We start from the raw sequence: 19,469 nt of genomic DNA, 5'->3' as shown, positions 1-19,469 counted from the left end.
ACAGATGTATATTACACTGAGAAGCTACGACTCGAACAGATGTATAGATTCACGTGCAAGAACAACCCAAGGCTCACGCAGATGCCTTCTATATATGGAGGAGGGATCGATCGTCACAGCGATACACTCCGCTACCCCTGACGCAATAATGGGGCTCATTTACCACGTCGATGTAAACTTAGAATTGCACATCATCATCAGCCATACGAAGAACACGCAGCAGCAACATCACCAAATAACGTCTTCTTCATCATCATCATCATCATTCCATTAATAGAGCGCTTTTCATCAAGGATCTCAAGAGCGCTGTACAGAACACAGCATAAGCAGCAGACACTCAGCATACAAAAAAAACCTCATAATATTTTGAACACAATTGAATTAATTTCGTGGCCGATAGACACTCAATCAACGCTGGCGTAGCGGTGTACAATCGATCGGCCGAACAATAAACCGAGAGGAATTGCCCGTAGCAAGGCGGTGGTGGTGTTTTACCCGTGGCCTTGTAGCTGCTGCTGCTGGGCATGCCACAGAGGAGGCTCCTCCAGGCGCGCGTCGTGGCCGTGCGAACGCGGTCGCTGAAAGAGCGACGCAGTGGCCTCTTCCTCCTCCTCCTCACTGCTGCTGCTGCTGCCACTGCGGGCCCTGGGCTCTCCATCTCGGCCTGGCTGGGCTGCCAGAGACCCCCCCCAACGCCACGTACAGCTCCCACAACCCCCCGGAGCCAACCCTTCCCTTTCAACCTTCACCACCACCAAATTCGGCGTGGTAACAGTGCTATTTGACTATTTTATGACACGCACCGACCTGTCCACTCGCTGGTAACCCCCCCGCGCTTGTTGTTTAAAAAAAAAAGTAATAAACAGAGGGATCGACCGCACGGTTCACCGCCTCTTATAATCCGCTCGATACGACCTCAACATTTCGGCACGGCCGACGACATAAACTCCAAGGGTAATCCAGAGGGTAGGTCCACGCCGAGTGCCATCCCAGGAGCGCTCCGGTTATTGCCGTGATTGCGTCGACGCTACTTTGGTCATGGTTTTAAGAAACGTACATTACGTGCGCGTGTGTGTGTGTGTGTTGTATCACGGACGAGGCTATTCGTGGCGGGGGGGGTGGGGCGGCGGCGGGGGGAGCTTGCCACTCACGCGAGGTTGTGAGGCCCACTGGAGCTTCCCGATGCATTGTGTTTGGGATTGACCTCCCAGAGTTAATCATAAACAGGCAAGGGGCTTACTCGCCCTCGCTTCTACCCATTGTGGGTGGAGTGTCTCCCCTATCACCCCCCCCCCCCCACACACACTAGCTCCCACCCCCCCACCACCTATCACACTCAAAGCCAGCGACGTCTGTCGTTCCCCCTGTGATGCGGAGTGCCGATGGTGGAAGGCAAAATCCAAGGTGATTTTTCTCGTTTCGCTCGAAGCCAGCATTGGGGGCATCGGTTGCTCATGTGTTTCCAGTCCTGAGCCAGTGCTGGAAGTTCCACATTCCCGTGGCGGGGAAGGTGGGCGAGTTTTAGCCATAGGACAACCACTGTTGACTTCCCCACAAAGTGGTACCAAACGTATCGAGACCCCCAGACGGATGATGATGATGATGATGATTGATGGGCCGAGTCAACCCCAAACCGGGAGTTGAACTTGCAACCTACCAATTCCGGGCCGCTCGCCCTACCGAAAATTATTCGCAGCCACAAATAATGATCGATTACGCCCAGCTACGTTCACGTGTAAGCAGCGCGTGCCGATGGTGGCAATAGTTGAACACCACGGCCTCCACACACTTGTTGGCAGGGCGAGTCTTGTCGCCAGTTGGTATTGAGTTCGCGCTTCGAGGGAAGGGCTCTGTCCGACCATACTTCACCACGCTGGCGAGTGCAGCCCCGGTGAAAGGGGGGTGGGGGCACCCGAGAAATAACTCGTTCAGGAATCGCCCGTCGCCGATGCTTGCCGTGGTCACAAAGCAGCGGCGCAAAGCGCTGCGCCACCACTCCTCGGGTGGGGACTTGGGCATCAATGCAGTGAAAAAAAATAGCAAACGCATTACAATGCACACATTTTTTGTTTGAGTAAAATATACATTTTTTTTAATTTAAAAATGTAGAATGCTCAAGTATGAATTGCCTGAACAGAGTGACTTTTCTTGACACGTATATATTAAAAAAACAGATTGCGTTTCGAAACGTAACATTAAAGAGCAGCTGGCAAGACGGGCAGAAGAGATGAAACCACAGTGCTCCGAGCCCACTGTGGGACACGAGCAACTTGAGGAGTACGGATGGGGGGGTAGGGGGAGGCCTTGGCCTAGGAGTGGGAAGGTCTCGGCCAGTGGTTTTTAACCTGAACTGCAGCCTGCTCCCTTTGGTTCTCAGAGAGGGCATCTCGCACCCCCATGCAGTGGGTGCAAGCCCAGGTGGAGAACCACAGCTCTAGGCTTACGACGACGACCAACACCAACCAGCGCATGGTTTATTGCGAGGCAGTGCTGAAGCGCTCGACATCACGGGGTGCCCACGTCGCACGTTGCGAGTGGTTGCCCTCTCGTTTAGGTGCCCGTCTGGTGCCCAGCGGGGCCGTTTGGGTAGCCTGGGCTCGCGACAGAGCGCCACTCCCAGTGCCGGATTATCCTGGTAGCAAAAGTAGCTACACATGCTACGGGCCCCGCACTTCCATATATAGAAGGCCGTCCATAAATGACGTCACGCACCTGGGGGGGGGTCAGGCATTTGTGACGATGTGTGAAGAGGGGGGGGGGGGTGTTGAGAAATGTGACGTCACGTAAAAAGCGCAACTTTAAATATAGACAACACGTTCTACTTAATTAAATAGACTTTTTAATAAATGTTTTCTCCTACAACATCAGAGTGCAGCGCCACATTAAACACGCACTACAATGACAATAGTTTAAAGCGATTCGAAGCATGTTTTATTTTCCAAATGGAAATATGGTGGGGGGGGGGGGCTGGCAGAGCTTTGTGACGACGTCATATTTGAGGGGGGTCTGACTTTTTGTGATGCCGTGTGACGAGGGAGGGGGGGGTCAAAAATAGTCCATAGCTTTCAAGCTATCAATTTCGGTTCAGTGATTCTGCACTTGCTCTAATACTAGAGTACTATACCGCCTTCAACTGTTATGAACGACTGGGTGTTTAAGGTTAGAGATTTGTCGTATTATCTGGCTGGATAGCAAATGAAAACATATAATTACTTTACAATGCAAGTAAAAAAAAAGTTTGTATTTTTTGTATTTAGGGCCCCTTTATAACATATGCTACAGGCCCCGCACGAGCTTAATCCGGCACTGGCCACTACGCCCCAATGCCGTGGCCTCCATCCCATAATACGAGCACGGCATTGAACATCGTCCACCCCTAACTAGAGGGGAGCTACGAAACTTGATGCGACAATTGGCCCATTTCGACCAAGTCCCCCGTACAAAAGAGGATAGCGACTCTCGCTGCACCTAAGCGTTCAGTTGATTATTATCACTGCTACTTATTATTAGGAGCATATGCCCTTTTAAATCTAGATTGTGAACTCATTTCCTTAGAAGTGCTTTTTGTGTTTAGTTTGTCTATTGCCCGCACCTCCGATTAGCACGGTTTACGGGTGCAAAATAAGTTCAACATGTTTACCACTGTGATAATTACGCAATGAATATTGTATGTAACATTTCAAGATTAAGTAGTGTTGTGTGTCATCTGATAACTTGATAATCCCAAATATTTGATAGCCCACAAGTCATTATAATCACGTAATCTTTTGATAAAAATTTTGACGACCATGCCATACCATGCCATTTTTTGGGTCTATTAATAGATTTCCAGTTGGGTCCATTATTCTCGCATGATCCATAAACACACGAACACAAATCTTGATAATATCCCTTTATTTCCCCGGAAAAGCCTCTGAGTCTCGAGAACCAAACGCACAATACGAGACTCAATGTTCTGTCGCCAATTCTCATTTGAGTCTTTTTTTTGGCAAGTGTAAGGAAACTGAACTTACCCAGAAAAAAAAAAACCTTTCTCGCACGAGGGATTAACGCATTCACACAGCGCAGATAGACTGTCAGAAACCTACCTTGGCCTGTCTTTCTAAAAGGCATCAGCAGCGTGCTGTCCAGCGGCATGGATGTTAAATGCTGACTCCTGTTATTTGCATTCCAACAAAAGCTACCACCCCCCGCGACTCTGGACTGCCCTGGCACCAGACTCGTAAGATGAAAATAAACACACGAGGACTTAACAGGATTTAAATAAACATGCAAACAAAGGTTGCCCGAGTTTCTTTTAAGGCTTTAACACCGTTAATAAATGTGTAAATAGTTAATAAATGCCAAAGCGACCATTCAAAATACAAACGCGAGGTCGAAATAGTAACACGCATGACACTTTTAACGGTGCGATCCAAAACTACCGTAATCCATGAGCTATATTTGTGGGTAAGGTCATGAACGTTATACTTCTCAACTGACGAGATTGTGACGTTCACAAATCTATAATTTATTTTCATAATAAAGGTGTTTTTTTGGATGGGGGAGGGGTTAGATTGTGTAAATATAAATGAGTCGTTAACCCACCACCACCACCACCCCACACGGGCAATTATTCAGATTGTGTCACGTAAACAAAACGTTGCCAACTCGTCACCACTTCAGCACACCGCCTGTGGGTTGTAGAGTAAACCCGCTGCAACATTTTAACCTCGTTGCGGGACCCCGGGGTCCCGAATAAACGGAAGTCAAAAAATCGTAATAAATTATTTTATTTTCGGCGACTCCGTCCCACCACGCTAACACAAACGCCGCGATCCCACCCGGCGCGGATCGTTCTGTTGTCACGTCGAGTCCAAGCGTAGTAGCGAGGACGAATGCGCAGAAGTAACAAAACGTTGTAACTTTGATTAGCGCATCGTGCAGAGCTCGTCGAGAGGAATGGATTTCCGTATCGCTCGCCTTCAACAGACATACAATGACGTCGTAGCGCAGTTTATGCGAGAGCCGGGGGGGGGGGAGGGGGGGGCTTATGGGACCCCACATGAGGTTAATTTGTACGTTGCCAACGCATTGATCAGATCCTGGCCGATGAAGCTTCTCACCGATGGCTCGAGACTCCTCGTGAGCGAGTGCAACGCCAACGTTGCGTTTGGTCCATTTGTCACCAGTGGTGGCTATCGGTGGAACATTCTCCGCTAACGTTAGATCCCTGGCGTCCACGCGATTGTATGGAGCCGTAATTATATTCAAATGTACTCAAAATGTACCCCCCCCCCCAATATATTGTTATAAAGTAGATTTCTGATTAACACGTAGGCTAAAGTAGTGAACTAATTGTCTTTTGTCAACGTGACACTTTGTTGCTGATTGGCCGTGTCGGGTGGTGGAGGGTTACGACACATTTATAAATAACGCGATCTAACCCAAAAACCTTCATTATTTATTAAAAATAGATTTCTGTTTATATGATTGTGGTTATGGTTGTACTTTATTAATCCCTAATCTCTGCCATTACATACAATGAAACAAGAAAATGTAAAAAAAAACAGAGCAATGTAATACAATACACTATTAGACATTATTGTAAAAAATAAAGAAAAAGTCCATCCCATGTGTTAGTGATTTTTTTTAATATTTTAGGCAGGAAATTAGTTTTCAAATTTAGATTTTTTTCTGGGGGGGGGGGGGACACCAGACCCCGCGGATGATTTGGTCCCCCCCCAATGTTGACTCTATGGCTACGGCCTTGGTATGCAGATGAGCACAGGTGGACGTATCAGATCATTTATAGTTCGGGGTTGAGCAGCTTTATCATGGGACCGTTATTGCCTGAAAGGGTAAAACCTATTTTTATTTTTCATACTTTTATCCTGGCAAAAAGGGATCCCAGATCCCATGATCGAGCTGCTCACCCCGAGCTATAAGTGCTTCGATACGAGCATTGTCCTTGTACTGGTTCGCCTTTTGACGTTCTCTGGTCTGACACTGGTGGCGAGACAAGGCCATCAAGAAGGCTGCTCTCTCTCTGGTGTAGGCCAATCCGTTTCAAAGACAATCCAGACATTATTATTATCAAAGCGTGTTTTGTTGGCATGTTCACTGCAAGTAGGCGTGGCTAATGCAGACTCGATTCCTTGCAAAATGTATCTACTTGGCGTTTGAACATCTTAACACCTCCTGTTGTATTGCGAGAAAGGGTAAAACCACTTCTTATTTTTCGAACACAGGTGGGGGGTTAGGGTGGATATTCCTGCCACATCTGGGTTACTCTGCGAAAAATTAATGTCTTTCTAACAATGCCAGCACGTTGCATTGTAGGCCCACTTTTGAGTGACATCCAAAAATGACTGGACAAATATGGGTAACATGATAGACATGATGAGCGCGTCCAGTTACAATAGGTAACACAAAATGTCCGTCAATCACATTTTGGCCATTGTCTGACGTTCCAGGCAATGAACCTTCCTGATAGCTCATAAATGAAACTATAAACGAAACTAGTTTCTCTTTTTATTTTACCAGATAAATCCCCACTGAGCTATGTAGCTCTTTTTCAGAAGCGACCTGGCTACTACAAATGACAGCTCAATGAAGTGGCTTGTTATTACTCATTGGTAAAGTCACGTATGTAGAAAAACAATTTTATTGTATTTCTACATACGTCACTTTACCGAAAAAACCAATGAGTAATTTATGCAGTCACGAAAGCTTTAATTCTTTATTGGCTTGTTATTATTATTATTATCACGTGGAAATTTATAGCAGCCAAATATTCCAAAAGGATTTTTATTCTTAACGTGGAGGGATAAACCGGAGAACCCAGAGAAAAATCAACGCAACCACGGGGAAAGACACGGAAACCCCAAATACACAGGAGTCAGGGAAACCCCAAACACACAGGAGTCAGAGAAACCCCAAACACACAGGAGTCAGGGAAACCCCAAACACACAGGAGTCAGGGAAACCCCAAACACACAGGAGTCGGGGTCGGGCTCGAACCCACAACTTCCTGTATACGAGGCGAGGGATTTAACATCTACAAAGTGAATAATTAGAGTTGGAGAGTGCACTTTACTCCATGGGGCTAGATAAGAATTGCATTAAACAAGAATGTGTCCTGATGTACAGTGTTTGTATTGGCATGTGAATAGCCACCCATTCGTCGCTATTGGGTAACAGACAAATCCCTAAATAATAATTATCAAACAGTATTGCTACAAAATAAACGAATTTGTATGAAATTTTGAATTCGAAAATGTTGCCAGTGCGTTGCATTCTGGGTGCGCCTGTCGTGAGGTGAGGTCACAGTGTAAACCATTCACAAATGATCACCAAATAATCTATTACAACAGGATTTGTCAAGATTCCATGGGCGGTTCCGGATAATAGGGCTCGGCAGAAGTGGACTCTCACCGTGTGTACACGCCGCCTAATGTGCTACAAAACACAGAGCGTGCGCGTGTGTACATTTTAGACAGGACTGAAAAGTTACATTTTTTCTGCAGATCACTGCAGAAAGGACAAGAGCATCGCTTAACCACCCTGCCGGCCGCTTTCCACGGAAACGTCCCCTAAGCCAGCGGTCCCCAACCGGGCCGCACAGCAAGAGGTGAGCGGTGAGTCCGCGCGTGGCCCACCCCCCCATTATTTTATTTACCACTTCCGTCCGTGCCTCTTTCCCGCACTGCGCACTTGTCTCAGTCACAGTTTTGGTAAGCCCACAAAGCTCTAACCCCTAGTAGCCAAACTGAGTGGGAAAAAAACACAATGATGACCCCGCCCTCCCCCCTCCCCCCCCGGTCTGTTAAAAAATTGTCTTCCACGAAACCGGTCCCTTGTGCCAAAAAGGTTGGGGACAGCTGCTCTAAGCTTTGACTTCTCGAGAGCCTCCTCTCAAGAGCGCGGCGGCCGCAGTGTTTAGGCACTCGGGGTGATGCAACAACGCCGTTGGCGGCGCGAGGAATCTTGCACAACGACGCTCGCATCTCCAGCAACGTAGCGGCCGGTGTGCAAGTGCGCTTAGCAAAATTGGAATTTGTGTTGTTGTTTTTACGAGGAGGGGGGTTGTGAAAAATAACCGCGTGACTAAAACGCGCGCGTTGTCAACAACAACAAACTTTAAGAGGGAGTCAAATGTGGCCCACTCGGTCGCGGGCGGCAGTCTCGGGTGGCCTTGTTGCCCGTGGCACCGAGGCAGCACCACGCAGGCCTCCTGTCGCTCAAGGGGCCATCCATTGAGTAGGCACGCAAAAATCTGTCAAAACTTGACCCCCCCCCCTCCCTGTACGCACGCGGACTTTCTACACCCCCCCCCACCTGCGTACGTATGCCAAACGCACCCCCCCCCCCTCCTCCCGAATCCTATAGAACGGCCGATATTTAATCCACGCAGAAACGGTCAAGGACTGATAATATTAACGTGTTTAAGCAAACAGATAGTCCACCGCCGGACTAACTCATTTGAAGGCCAATGTAGACAAATTATTATCGAGGCTTCACCCCCCCCCCGTTTCCTATGCCTACATTGTCAATAGACCCCCCCCATACGCAAGCGTACGCATTTGGGTTAACCCCCCCCCCCACTCCCCCCTCCATGCGTACGTACTAAATGAATGGCCCCAAACCAGATTCTCACGTTGCTACCGTCTCATCCCACTCACCAGTAAACCAATTTTTTTGTTGTTTTACCAGCTAGGGCCCACTGAGCTATGTAGCTCTTTGATTTTAAGAAGCGACCTGGCCATCACAAATGACAGCTCAGCCGAGTGGCTCATCATCACGTGGACACTGAAAGCATCCACCACACTCTCAATGCGGAGGGGAAAAACTGGAGAACAATCCACGCGACCAACGGGGGGAGAGAGAGAGACACACACACACGCAAACTCCAAATAAACAGGCGTGAGGGTCGGGATCGAAGCCACGACCTCCCGCATACCGGGCGAGGGAGTTAATATCTCGTCACAGCGGCGCCATCTCGAATCGAGCGCAGAACGTGGGGCTCTCCCCCGACTGGACATCTGTGGGGGAAAAAAATAGCTTCACAAGGACATCGGATTCCTCACCGTCTGAATGCACATTCTGATTCTGAAGAAGCCAACGGAGAAGAATTCTACACCTTGTCACAAGATTTCAATAGCACGGGCTGTGGTGTGTTTGTAATTCAGGGCGTTGTGGTGGCTAGGAGATGTTAACTCCCTTGCCTGATATGCAGCAGGTTGTGGCTTCCATCCCGACCCTGACGCCTGCTGTATATTTGAAGTTTGCGTGTCTCTCTCCTTGTGGTTCCGTGAATTTTTCTCTGCGACCTCCGGGTTTACCCTCCACATTGAGAATGAACATCACGCGTTTAGAGTATATTGCTGATTGTACGTTTCCACGTGATAAGCCGCGTCTCGTTGAACTATCATTTGTGATAGACAAGTCGCTTCTGAAAAATAGCTGCACAGCTCAGTGGGCGTCACCTGCTACAATAAAAAAAGTTTAGTTAAACTGTGGAATATTATACAAATACAAAGCCTCAATAGACTGTTGGGGCAGGTGCTGTTAGCGAGCGCCTATCAAGGCCGGCACGGCACACGAGGGGGTGGGTGGCCAGCACCACGCCCGGCCGCCTTTGTCTCCCTCAAGGCGATTTTTACACACCGCACCAGGTACTCATTTGAGGCTGAGTCGACCTAGTGGAGGCCCAGAACCGGTTCAGATCATCGTCACTGGTGTTGGCCGTGAGCGGGAATCGAACTCAGGTCGCCGGGATTCGTAGCGCAGCGTAGCGCTAACCGCTACACAATAGCAGCGAGATTAAAGATGTGAAATATTATTATAACAACCGCCATTCGCCACTAAGCGGCGGTGACGTCACCACGGCGCTTGTGCCAGGCCATGTTCACGTTCAGGCCACGTGAAGTGTCGAACGCCCGCTGGCAGGAGGTCACGGGGCAGAACCAGGTGCCGTGGGTCGACCGACTGAGATGACTGGCCAATATTATTATTATAATCATGCGCACGCGTTGAAAAATGAAAAAAAAATAACAACAGAATAATGCCGGTGCTTGTTTTTTGGTGAAAGGACAACTTTGGCGGGTGCAAGAGGACACAGACGAGAGGTGCTCGACATTCCACCGCGACCCACGGGGGCGCAGGGACCACGGTGAAAAAACAGCTCGCGGCCACCGCAAGGTGGAGGCGCTAAAGGCGCATCCCTGCGATTGCTCGCTCACTCCCCTGCTGGCGGAAGGGCCCTACGTCGAAGGGCCCACTTGAAAGGCCCCTGCAGAGGGTAATCTTGTGACAAGGCGTTAGGATTCTTCCGAATCAGAATGTGTGTTCGGACGGGAGGAATCCGATGAGCTATAAAGCTCTTTTTTCACAGATGTCCAGTCGGGAGAGGGATCCTCACATCGCTGAAGGTGGCATGACGGCGTTGCTTCCGCACTCGATTCGAGATGGCGCCGCTGTGGCGAGATGTTAACGCCCTCGCCCGGGATGCGGGAGGTCGTGGCTTCGATGCGGGAGGTCGTGGCTTCGATTTCGACCCTCGCGCCTCCTAGCCACCGCCGCGCCCCAGTTACGCGCCACGCGCAGCGCACGCCCCAGTTCCCCGTCCGCTGTTCTTCCTCAATTCATTACAGCTCATCGTTTCTAAGAAGAGTCATATCTGGACCGTAAGTTCATAATAACAATATTCATATGTACCGTATGGGTCTTCAACCGTTTGTCAATCCACTGCTGGATTATGGCCTCGTCCCACCCATGCAGGTTGTTTGACCATACTTCACCACGCGTGGGAAAGCCATCAACCCAGCAGTGGAGTCACTGAATTAGGACTTATTGACAGCAGCAATTATTGAAGACTAAAATGCCATCCATAATACAGGTTTATTTTGGGGTTAGATCGCGTAAATATATAAATGCGTTGTTCAACCCTCCACCACCCGACGCAGCCAATTAGTAACGTTTGTTACTCAAATGCCAACAGCCACAGAAATGCCCTCGTAAACTTACAATGCAACGCCTTGCAAGTGTCCCCTTTGAAAGGCGCATGGCCCGCTATTTTACTGACAGAAAATTAAAGTCCGTTCAATACCCCACAAATATTTCACTTAATCGTTGGCAGTGAATGGCAAAGGGGTTGAGAGGTTGAGGGCGTTCACGCGTCAAAGTCCGTCCGTCTCTCCCTCCCGTAAATGTGTCTGTCTGCAACACGGTGTCAATGCGGGCGCCACGGTGGCAAGGAGATGTGAATTACCTCGCCTGATGTGCAAGAGGTCGTGGGTTCGATCCCGACCCTGACGATGCCTGCTGTGTGTTTGGAGTCTGCGTGTCTCTCTCCCTCTCTCTCTCATCATCATCACGTTGGCGAGGAGATGTTAACTACCTCGCCTGGTATGCAGGAGATCGTGGGTTCGATCGCGACCCTGACGCCTGCTGCTGTATATTTGGAGTTTGCATCTCTCTCTCTTTCTTCCCGTGGTCGTGTGGATTTTTCTCCGGGTCCTCCGGGTTTTCCCTCCACATTTTGAATCACGCGTTTAGAGTATTTGGCTGCTTTAAATGTCCACGTGATGATAAGCCAACTTCGTAGAGCTATCATTTGTGATATCCAGTTCGCTTCTGAAAAAGAGCCATATAGCTTAGTGGGCCTTACCTGGTAAAATAAAAAATAAAAAAGTTTAGTTTATCGTTTTAGTTTATTAAAGGTCTCACGACGATGATCCTAGAACATGAATGCTATTTTCTGTTGAAAGTTTTGCTGGTAGATGAACAACTGGGGAAGTTGATTAGGTGGGGTCACCCGAATACTTTGGTGATAGAATCGCAGCGATAGCAGCGGGTGCAAGCGTGATATCTGGCCAAGGCGATGATGTCACACGCCCCTGTCCCACTCGCGATCATGCGTGGCGATTGCGTGGTGGCGGAGTAATTTTATTTTGTAACCTTGTAAGGGGACATTGCTGCTGCTCATTAAAGGCAGTATTGGTGCTTCCAAGGATATGAACGCAATGTTGTGAAGCATTGCAGAAGCCACGCGTAAGTTTCATTTTTGTTCCTCGTAAAAAAAAGAAAAACCCCTGAGATTACGAACAGCGACCGGTCATTCGTATTCGTATTCACGGCTCAGCCACCGCTCGGCTCGGGAAATCCTGGGCGTGGCTCAGAACATGCGGAGCGACCACGGAGACACAGGGACACACAGGGAGACAGAGGAACACACAGGGAGACACAGGGACACACACGGAGACACAGGTACTCACAGAGACACAGGTACTCACAGAGACACAGGTACACACGGGGACACACAGGAACACACAGGGAGACACTGAGACACACAGGGACACACGGCGACACAGGGACACACAGGAACACACAGGGAGACACAGGGACACACACGGAGACACAGGTACTCACAGGAACACACTGAGACACACAGGGACACACTGAGACACACAGGGACACACGGCGACACACGGACACACAGAGAGACACAGGGACACAGGGAGACACGGGGAGACACAGGGAGACACGGGGAGACACAGGGACACACAGGGAGACAGGCACACAGGAACACACAGGCACACACAGGCAGACACAGAAAGACATAGGGACACGGAGGGAGACACGGGGAGACACAGGGAGACACACCCGCTTGCACCACGATGGGCGGAAGGGTCTTTACCGCAGGGAGCTCGAGAGACAGAGGCACCCTCTGGAGACAGCATTTTGTCTTTGAAGCGGTGGGAGCACCCCCACTCTTTAACCCATCGCAAGCGACCAGCCGGTGGACTAAATGCGGCGCGCGTCATTTGGCACTTGGTGCTTGGGGTGGACGAAGGCGGGAGGAGAATCAAAACACGAAGAAACTTGAACCGTCGCTTCAAACTGCCGCGCTGGGAGGTCGCGTCGAAGCGGTGACCTCTGGATGACCCCGAGGCACCGTCCAGGATCCGTCGTGCTTCAGGGATTCAACACTGCCCGTGGCTCACAGAGACAGACTCAGGCGCCTACGGCGACCGCAGGGCTCGGGATTAATACCACCCCCCCCACCACCCAACCGCCCCCGTCAAAAGTTAATAGAGCCGGCAGCGAGCAACGACGTGGACATGACATTCGTCCCAAGCGCGTCCGTTACGGGAACCCTTAAAACGAATTATTTTTAGAATCCTCAAATATTTTAAGCGTTTCCACCCCCCCCTCCCCCCGTGCACCGCGCTCCGAACGGGCGCTCACGAAAAGTCGTTTCTCTGTTGTCGTGCTCGGAGGCCACGTTCAGGAATGCGACAAAAAAATCGAAGGAGAAAAATAAGGGAAGGAAAATTCAAACGGTCGGAATCAAAAGAAAGAATCGGAGCTATTCATCGCGGACCGAAACCCGTCAAAACAAAGATAAGGCCACCTTTTCCGGGAGGGTTCTCAAGCCTCTGGGGGTATTTTGCGGGCATCCCGCAATCCTGTAGTTGGGGGAGTGCAATTTGCGGCGCATACACTGCGCACACACACAGCGGGCACACACAGCACGCACACAGCACGCACACACCGCACGCACACACACAGCGGGCACACACAGCACGCACACACAGCACACACACACAGCACACACACAGCGGACACACATACAGCACGCACACACACAGCACACACACAACGGGCACACACAGCACGCACACACACAGCGCACACACACAGCAGGCACACACAGCACGCACACACACAGCGCACACACACAGCAGGCACACACAGCACGCACACACACAGCGCACACACACAGCAGGCACACACAGCACGCACACACAGCGGGCACACACAGCACGCACACACAGCACACACACAGCGGGCACACACAGCACGCACACACACAGCAGGCACACACAGCACGCACACACACAGCGCACACACACAGCAGGCACACACAGCACGCACACACAGCGGGCACACACAGCACGCACACACAGCACACACACAGCGGGCACACACAGCACGCACACACACAGCGGGCACACACAGCACGCACACACAGCACACACACAGCAGGCACACACAGCACGCACACACAGCGGGCACACACAGCACGCACACACAGCACACACACAGCAGGCACACACAGCACGCACACACAGCGGGCACACACAGCACGCACACACAGCACACACACAGCAGGCACACACAGCACGCACACACAGCGGGCACACACAGCACGCACACACAGCACACACACAGCGCACACAGCGGGCACACACAGCGGGCACACACAGCGGGCACACACAGCACACACACACAGCGGGCACACACAGCGCGCACACACAGCACGCACACACAGCACACACACAGCGGGCACACACAGCACGCACACACAGCACACACAGCGGGCACACACAGCACGCACACACGCAGCGGGCACGCACAGCACGCACACACAGCACACACACACAACGGGCACACACAGCACGCACACACAGACACAGAACGCACACACAGCACATGCACACACACAAAGCACACACACAGCACGCACACACAGCACACAGAGCACACACACAGCACACACACACACAACGGGCACACACAGCACGCACACACACAGCACACACACAGCGGGCACACACAGACACAGAACGCACACACAGCACACACACACACAGCACGCACACACAGCACACAGAGCACACACACAGCGGGCACACACAGCACGCACACACAGACACAGAACGCACACACAGCACATGCACACACACACAGCACACACACAGCACGCACACATAGCACACACAGAGCACACACACAGCACACACACACAGCACGCACACAGCGGGCACGCACAGCACTCACACACAGCACTCACACACACAACGGGCACACACATTACACACACACACCACACACACACAGCGGGCACACACACAGCGGGCACACACACAGCGTACACACACACAGCGGGCACGCACAGCACGCACGCAGCGGGCACGCACAGCACGCACAGCACACACAGCACACACACACAGCACACACACCCACAAGGGACTGATCGTGGGCGCTGATAATTGCTGACCCCCCCCCCTCTTTCACCCTTAAACGCGAGAGAGGCGACGGTGCTCTACAAGTGCCCTCCTTGACACGGCAAACACAGAAGCCCCCAGAAGCCCTCAAAAGCCCCCGGCGGGCGGTCGTGCACGGGAGGCCTGGGTGCTCCCCCCCCTCCCCCGCGTCTTTGTCCACCAGCAGCCACGGTTGCAGGGCCCGCACCTTTACCCCCTCCTCGTACAGACGTTTTGTTGGGGGGGGGGGGGTGTGGGGGTCCCCCCCGTGCGTAGCGGCGTTAAATCAAGGTGCGTGGTCTCGTCGCACGCCGGCCCCCCACCCCCTCTCTCTCTCCTGTCGTTGTCTCTTACTCGTCCGTGATATCGCTTGATGGTCGCACGGCATCGTGGCCAAGTTGGATTCGGCCACGATGCCCTCACTGCCCCCGCGCCCTACGCCTTCTCGCAAGCCGCCCCGCGCGTACCCAGCGGCGTTGTGGCCCCGCTGGGGAAAAGACACGAAAAAATATCGTCCCTGTCGGCTGGAAAACAAGGAAGCCTCGCCGTCTGGCTTGGACCGTTCCCTCCCACCGATCCGCGACATCCAAAGCAACATCCCAATTTTTGTTTTGGTTTTTGAACACAAAAGACCTCTCGACCCGAGGCGAGAATAATTTGCGCGTGTTACAATGCATGCGCGTACGTTCCTTCGCCACGGCACGTAGACAATCGTGATAATCGGAATTACAACAAAACACAGCCCCATTGTTTACAGATTTACCTTGCGAGGCCCTCTCTTCATAAATGACGTCACGCGATTTTGGACGATTTTTGACCCCCCACCCCCCCATCGTCACACGGCGTCACAAAAAGTCAGACCCCCCCTCAAAATATGACGTCACAAGACTCTTCCCCCCCCACCAAAAAAAATGCTTCCAAATCGCTTTAAATTATTGTCATTGTAGTGCGTATTTAATGTGGCGCTGCACTCTGATGTTGTAGGAGAAAACATTTATTAAAAAGTCTATTTAAGTAAGTAGAACGTGTTGTCTATATTTATTTAAAGTTGCGCATTTTGATATGACGTCACATTTCTCAAACCCCCCCCCCCGTCACACATCGTCACAAATGTCTGACCCCCCTCCCCCCCTAGGTGCGTGACGTCATTTATGGACGGCCCCTTAGTGGGCCCCCCATCCATTCCTCGCTGTGGGCGGGCGGCTCTGGCGGGCACCACAGCTCCCGGCCGCATCATCCAGGACTTTGTTGTCCCAGAGTCCGGTGAACAATTCCCCCGTGCCCGAGTTGCAGCATCGTGGCAGCCCGGATGTGCAACGTTAGGCTCTGGGCTCCTGCCCAACGGTAAACCTGGCCAATGTCGCCCCCCCACCTCCTCCCTCGCCTCCCCGCCCCCCCCGACTTCCCGGCCCCCACCTCCCATACCCCACCCTCGTTCATTATTGGTTTTCCAGAAATGTGTCTTGTGGATGTGGAACAACCCCAAAATTGTTAGTCCTGATCGGACAGGTCACTGCAGCCACGCGTGGGATTGATCGCTCGTCCCGAATGCCATTCTCACCGCGGAACGCTGTGTGGTCCGCTGTTTGGTACGCTATGTGGCACGCTGTGTGGTACGCTGTGTGGCACACTGTGTGGCACACTGTGTGGTACACTATGTGGCACGCTGTAGTACGCTGTGTGGTACACTGTGTAGTACGCTGTGTGGCACACTGTGTGGTACACTATGTGGTACACTGTGTGGTACACTGTGGGGTACACTGTGTAGTACACTGTGTGGTACACTGTGTGGCACACTGTGGTACACTGTGTAGTACACTGTGTGGTACGCTGTGTGGCACACTGTGTGGTACACTATGTGGCACGCTGTAGTACGCTGTGTGGTACACTGTGTAGTACGCTGTGTGGCACACTGTGTGGTACACTATGTGGTACACTGTGTGGTACACTGTGTGGTACACTATATGGTACACTGTGTGGTACACTATGTGGTACACTATGTGCTCAGCCGCAGACATCTGGCAGAGACCCATAAAAACTAGGCTGGCAAACGGAGCAGCGACCCCATGATCTCAGCGAAGCCACTCACGGTCTCAAACGCGCTTTCCCCTCCCCCCCTTTAATTCGCAATATCCCCAGTTATAATAATAAAAAGACCAGGTGTATGTGCACCTTAAGGAATATAAGTCAATCAAATTAAATAATAACTTACAGCCTTGCTCGTCAGTCTACTCGCTCGATAAAGGCCTCTGCCGTGCCGGCTACGAGATGTTGCCTGACCATACTTCACCACGCTGGTGAGTGCATGTTGGCGAAGGCGGGCGGCCCCATAGAAGTGAGAGCACAGCGTTACCGGTTTAGAGGGTTAATGCAGGGACTTGGGCCCCGTCCCGGTTACACCGATTCGTACGATTTTGGCGTTGGCGATTCAATTCCAAAAATGATTCGATTGTCCGCCGCCGCGTCGCTGCGTGGAATCCGCGGCGAGCACGTTGGATTTCACGCGCGCCGATCAGACACACGCACACACACACCTAGCGATCGCGCGCGCGCACTGAAAATCCACAATACGTCGTGCAGGTCACGTGAAGTCGCCTGACCGTATTTCACCACAGCGGTCACTGCAGGCGGGTGAAGTGGGATGGTGGGTGACGGGGGGGGGGAAATCACCCAGGCACCAATTCAGATATCGCCTCGCCACTGCGCCGCCCATGCAAAAAAAAACGAATTTTAAACGATCTATGATTGTAATTAGCGAAATAAATGATCAGATATCATGCCATCCTTCCAATATCCTTTACACGCCTCATCGGCCGCACAGCCTTCTGGGAGTGCGTCTTATCAGCAGCACTGGTTCAGCACGAGAAAACTCTGGATGGGTTTCGACATTCAGTTTCTCGTCAGCAGTGAGGCTCTGCTTAAACCAATGCGAACATCCTCATGTTTAAAGGCTAGAAGACCCCCTTCTATGTTCGAATGCTTTGATGCAAAACGAAATACTGCGATGCAAAACGCACTCGCAATCCGATGCCTCTCCTGTGAGACGTTGAGTCTATGCCATCAACGGGATGACAGCACCGTCGCACGCGTGGCAGGCCGTAGAACTGCCACGTGGGCAACGCCACCCAGCGTTGGGCAAGAGAGCCCCTTGAAGTCACTCCACAAGCGGAGTAGCAACGTCGCCGATTCCGACCGCCGCACGTCCGTCCCGACCAATCGACCGGCCCCGCAATCCGTGTTGGCGCGCAGGATGCGGGATTACGCATCACGTATCCCCCTGTAGCTCAGTCCCGAGCGAGTCGGACTGCGCGCTTTCATGCGCGCTTCTGCGGCAGTCTGGAACGCTCTTCCTTCCGATATTTGGAAGCCACTGGAGCTAAGCATTTAAAAAATCTGACTTGAAAACTAATTTCTTTCGAACCGTTCAGTGCGTTGTCCTTCCTCCGCACCTCCGATTAGCGAGGCTGGCTACGTACGGTGCAAAAAAAAGTTCAACATACACTACACTATACACTATATGGTGTGAAATAAGTTCAACTTACGCGACGCTATGCATGCTATACACTATACGTACGGCGCGAAAGAAGCTCAACACACATACATGTGTGACGCTGGCTGTGCCATTGTGTAATAGCCCAGAGCCGTCACGTGATGCGGTGCTCGGGTATGATGACCGAGAGAATTCCAGAAGCACCGTTGCCTCATCCCGTCACGTGACTCGGGGCTCTGTCCACATGGGACGCATCTTCCATCCTTTCTTTCGTACGTACGGCTGCTGATGTAGCTGCAGAGCAACAACTACAATTTGACATTCAGGTGTTCAAGCCCGCGCGCAACGGCGTCGGGAGCAACCGGAGTGTGTCACCGCGATGCCTCTTCCTGCGTATGTGTGGGCTCGGGCATTGCGTCGTTATGGGATGCTATGAGCATGAATGATGCTATTTAAAATGGTAGTATTATTATGATCATTGCATGGTCTATTCTGGATGACCACAGTCGCACAACAGTGCTTAGGGGCCGTCCATAATGACGTGACGCGATTTTGGACGATTTTTGACCCCCCCCCCCTCGTCACACAGCGTCACAAAAAGTCAGACCTCCCCTCAAATATGACGTCACAAAGCTCTTCCCCTCCACCCCCCCCCCCCAAAAATAAAATATGCTTCAAATCTCTTTAAACTATTGTCATTGTAGTGCGTATTTAATGTGGTGCTGCACTCTGATGTTGTAGTAGAAAACATTTATTAAAGAGTATATTTAATTAAGTGGAACGTGTTGTCTATATTTATTTAAAGTTGTGCATTTTTACGTGACGTCACATTTCTCAAACCCCTCCCCCCCCCTCGTCACACATCGTCACAAATATCTGACCTCCCCCCCCCTAGGTGCGTGACGTCATTTATGGACGGGCCCCTTACCGGATAGTTTTTAATTTTC

The 19,469-nt window shown here is 51.3% G+C and overlaps 1 protein-coding gene across 5 annotated transcripts in view; it reads right to left on the bottom strand.

Annotated features, from left to right (window-relative positions):
• The window catches only part of LOC116955741 (rho GTPase-activating protein 7-like), a 212,098-nt gene that overhangs the window by 98,789 nt on the left and 93,840 nt on the right, over positions 1 to 19,469 (bottom strand). Inside the window, exon 1 of one of the 5 annotated variants that reach the window (XM_076053537.1) lies at positions 496 to 1,289. The exons of the other annotated variants lie outside the window; for them this stretch is intronic. Coding sequence (XP_075909652.1) covers positions 496 to 658 — 163 coding nt within the window. The 5' untranslated portion in view covers positions 659 to 1,289. Of the gene's footprint in view, positions 1 to 495; positions 1,290 to 19,469 lie in introns of those variants that run through there. 5 annotated transcript variants of the gene reach the window in all.

Source organism: Petromyzon marinus, chromosome 61 (assembly GCF_048934315.1).
Source record: "Petromyzon marinus isolate PM22_M1 ecotype Great Lakes invasive population chromosome 61, UKy_Petmar_22M1.pri1.0, whole genome shotgun sequence".
Classification (NCBI taxonomy): domain Eukaryota; kingdom Metazoa; phylum Chordata; class Hyperoartia; order Petromyzontiformes; family Petromyzontidae; genus Petromyzon; species Petromyzon marinus.
This window is presented reverse-complemented; position numbering and strand designations above follow the sequence as displayed.